At 29.0% G+C, this 2968-nt stretch overlaps 1 protein-coding gene across 1 annotated transcript in view; it reads right to left on the bottom strand.

Annotated features, from left to right (window-relative positions):
* LOC106688287 (N-terminal kinase-like protein) overlaps positions 1-2968 on the bottom strand; it is a 52258-nt gene that overhangs the window by 8226 nt on the left and 41064 nt on the right. The window contains exons 12-13 of the mRNA XM_014432675.3: positions 1828-2019; positions 949-1140 (exon numbers count right to left, since the gene is read on the bottom strand). Coding sequence (XP_014288161.1) covers positions 949-1140; positions 1828-2019 — 384 coding nt within the window. The remainder of the gene's footprint in view (positions 1-948; positions 1141-1827; positions 2020-2968) is intronic.

Genomic DNA, 2968 nt, shown 5'->3' on the forward strand with positions numbered 1-2968 from the left:
AAAATAGTTTTTAACTGCACCAGTGGCTTGTAAAAAAGGGAGATGGTAAACTATTAAAAAAAAAAATTTTAAAATGCAGTTCTATAAGTAAGGAGAAGATATTAATGAAAAGCAGCCGCAAAATCACCTCGCACTTACAGTGCACCAGCCCTGCCATCTTCTTGTCGCATCTACTAGCTCTCAAACCTCAGATCCTTTAACACTTTAACCTTAGCACTTTTAAAGGGTTAATTGCATCTGGGATAAAATATCATAACATCTAAACAAACAAGCATGAGACAACGTTTCCTAGCAAAAAAAATATATTTGCTATTGGTGTCTTGCATTAATTACCGGGAGAGTATCAAACAAAACAAAAACCATATTCTAAAAATTAAATTATCAGGCAATCAAATGATTACTTGAGGATGGAATAAATTTAAGAAAATTGACAAGAGAGCCACCCACACAATAACGGAATTCCATCAAAATTACTAAGTTAGTTCATTTATATTACATTACAATGACAAAGAAAAATGATGTATTAATATGAGTATGAATACAAAAATTACATGAGTAACATTTTTTAAAAATATAATAGAAGAATTCTCTGTAATTCATTATATCATTTGCTTTTAGAATCAAGATCATTAAATGAAGTTTTATTAAACAATTTTACTATGTTACATTGCCATTATCTATGAAGTATACACAGTGCAATAAAAAGAAAACATAATCCCCTTTTGTGATAAAAAAAGATGAAGAGAAAAGAACACTAAAAAATGAAATGAAACCACAATCTGCTTGTGTTATGTCACCAGTCCGTTTAAAAATTCTCTGAAAATTAAGTGAACAGTAGTAAATCATAATGGATCTAAATTAGTTCATTTCTAACTAAAGCTGTCATGATGAGTTAAGTAAAATATAACCTAACACTACAATAGTAATAATGAGTTAGGATCCACTCACCAGGAGGTTTTTTGTTGTCTACTATCGTATCTGATTTTTTGTTTTCTAGTGTATCAGTCTTTTTGTTTTCTGTTGAATCAGCAGCCTTCATTTTTGTTTCAGTAGGTTTCAAAAACTTTGAAGTAAGTGCAGAAATAGCCCAACCTGACCAAGTTACATTATCTTCACAAGTTTCACTCATTACATCTTTCTCTGCACACAAAATGAAAAGTATTTCAAATTTATTAAATTAATTTTCATTAAAATTAGATAGATCATACAACTAAATTTTGAAAAATCTATTATTAAATAAAAGCTTGGCCTAACAATTTTTTTGAGATGAATTAGAAACATTGAAATTCTTGAAAAAAAAAAATTCTGTTCCTTGTAAATTGGATTTCAGATAGTTTTTTAAAAGGGGTGGTAGATGTAATATGCCTGCCAGAGTAAGATTGTTTTAAAAACATTTATTGGAAAATCACTCCATAACTTAATAAAAGTCATTTTCCATATTAAATGCATATATGATATAGCTATATCAATCTTAATGAATTGTAGTATAAAAAAGTTTAAAATTTCATAAATTTTTAAATCTATGACCATTTAAAATTCAATTTAAGTGACAGTTTTCCTATATTAGCAAAAAATAAAAAAAAGAAAGTTTTAGTAGAAACTCAAAAATAATATGACATTTTAGGTAAAACCTTGAAATTGTTTTTTTTAAAAGACAGTTCTGAATTAATAGATTCTCTTGGATAAGATATTGCTAGTAAAAAATAACTAAAAAAAAAAAAATGAGATACTACTAAATTTTTAGTAAAATACTATTTTCATTTTCTAATGTAGTTAAAGTAGCGGAATTAAACTTGTTATACTATACTGAAAATACCATTTCCTTACCTATTACTTCCTTCGCCTCTGGTGATTTTGAAACTTGTTCTAGTTTTGATAATAAGATTTTAATTGTTTTAAAAGTATTCTCTCTTACATTTGAATCAAGATCTACAGTTAAACAAGTTAGTCCAGGCAAAATGTTTTTTGCCGTTTCTTCAATTGGAAAGAATCGATGAGTGACAGCAAATGCTTGAATACCTATATAAAAATATCAGTATTATCATGATCAATTGTTATTATTAACTGCTTAACAAATTAAAAAAGGGTTTAAAAATTTTAAGATGTTGAATGCCATGAAATATCTAATCATTTAAGGAAGATGCAATCTACCATAGATGATATTGGTCATAATTGACATTGGAAATTCCAGAATTAGGGCACTGGAGATGATTAAAAAATCAAAAAAACCCTAAAATTGTTGTATCTCATTTTTACTTGTCTATAAGAATGTTTTTTATCTAGTTATGAATAATTAATTTTTTATAATTAAATTATAAAAATTTAGTTCTAATTCAGGTTTGGTTAAATAAAAGCCATGATTGAGTCAAGGCTACTTGTTTTGCTTAGCATCTGAAACTACATCAAGCAACTTATATGACGAGACCAAGTGGTCTAAATTCACAATACCAAGTACTCTTTGGGCTTCGAGGACACAACCGGGACTATAAGAGCACGGCAGCAGACGGAGAGGAAATAACAACCATGTTGCTCGAAGTAAGTTATGGTAAAAGGCTCGGGGAAGAATGGAAAAGGAAAAATCCAGGAGGGTAACTCGGGAGAATTTTCAGCACGAAAATGAAAATAATATCGATTTTGTGCTCTTGCACTTTCAAATTGATTTATTCTAACTTTTTGGATTTCAAGCATATTGGGGTCCCTATATATGTTTTCAGGGGTGCTGAAAATGAAAATAAAATCGATTTTGTGATCTCGTGCTTGCGAATCTGGAGATTACTATGGAACCGGCAAAGTGTTATCATTTCTATACAAAAGATGGGCAACCAAGTAGTTTGACATAATGAAAGATAAATTGTGATTGACTTAATAAATGATTTTAGCAGTCAGCTACATGTTTTAATAAATTAAAACCAAATTGTGAGGCCTTAACCACCAGTATATACCAGGTCATTCAAAAAGTCCTGTCGTT

Source organism: Halyomorpha halys, unplaced genomic scaffold, assembly GCF_000696795.3.
Source record: "Halyomorpha halys isolate HHAL.00 unplaced genomic scaffold, Hhal_1.1 Scaffold1099.1, whole genome shotgun sequence".
NCBI lineage: Eukaryota > Metazoa > Arthropoda > Insecta > Hemiptera > Pentatomidae > Halyomorpha > Halyomorpha halys.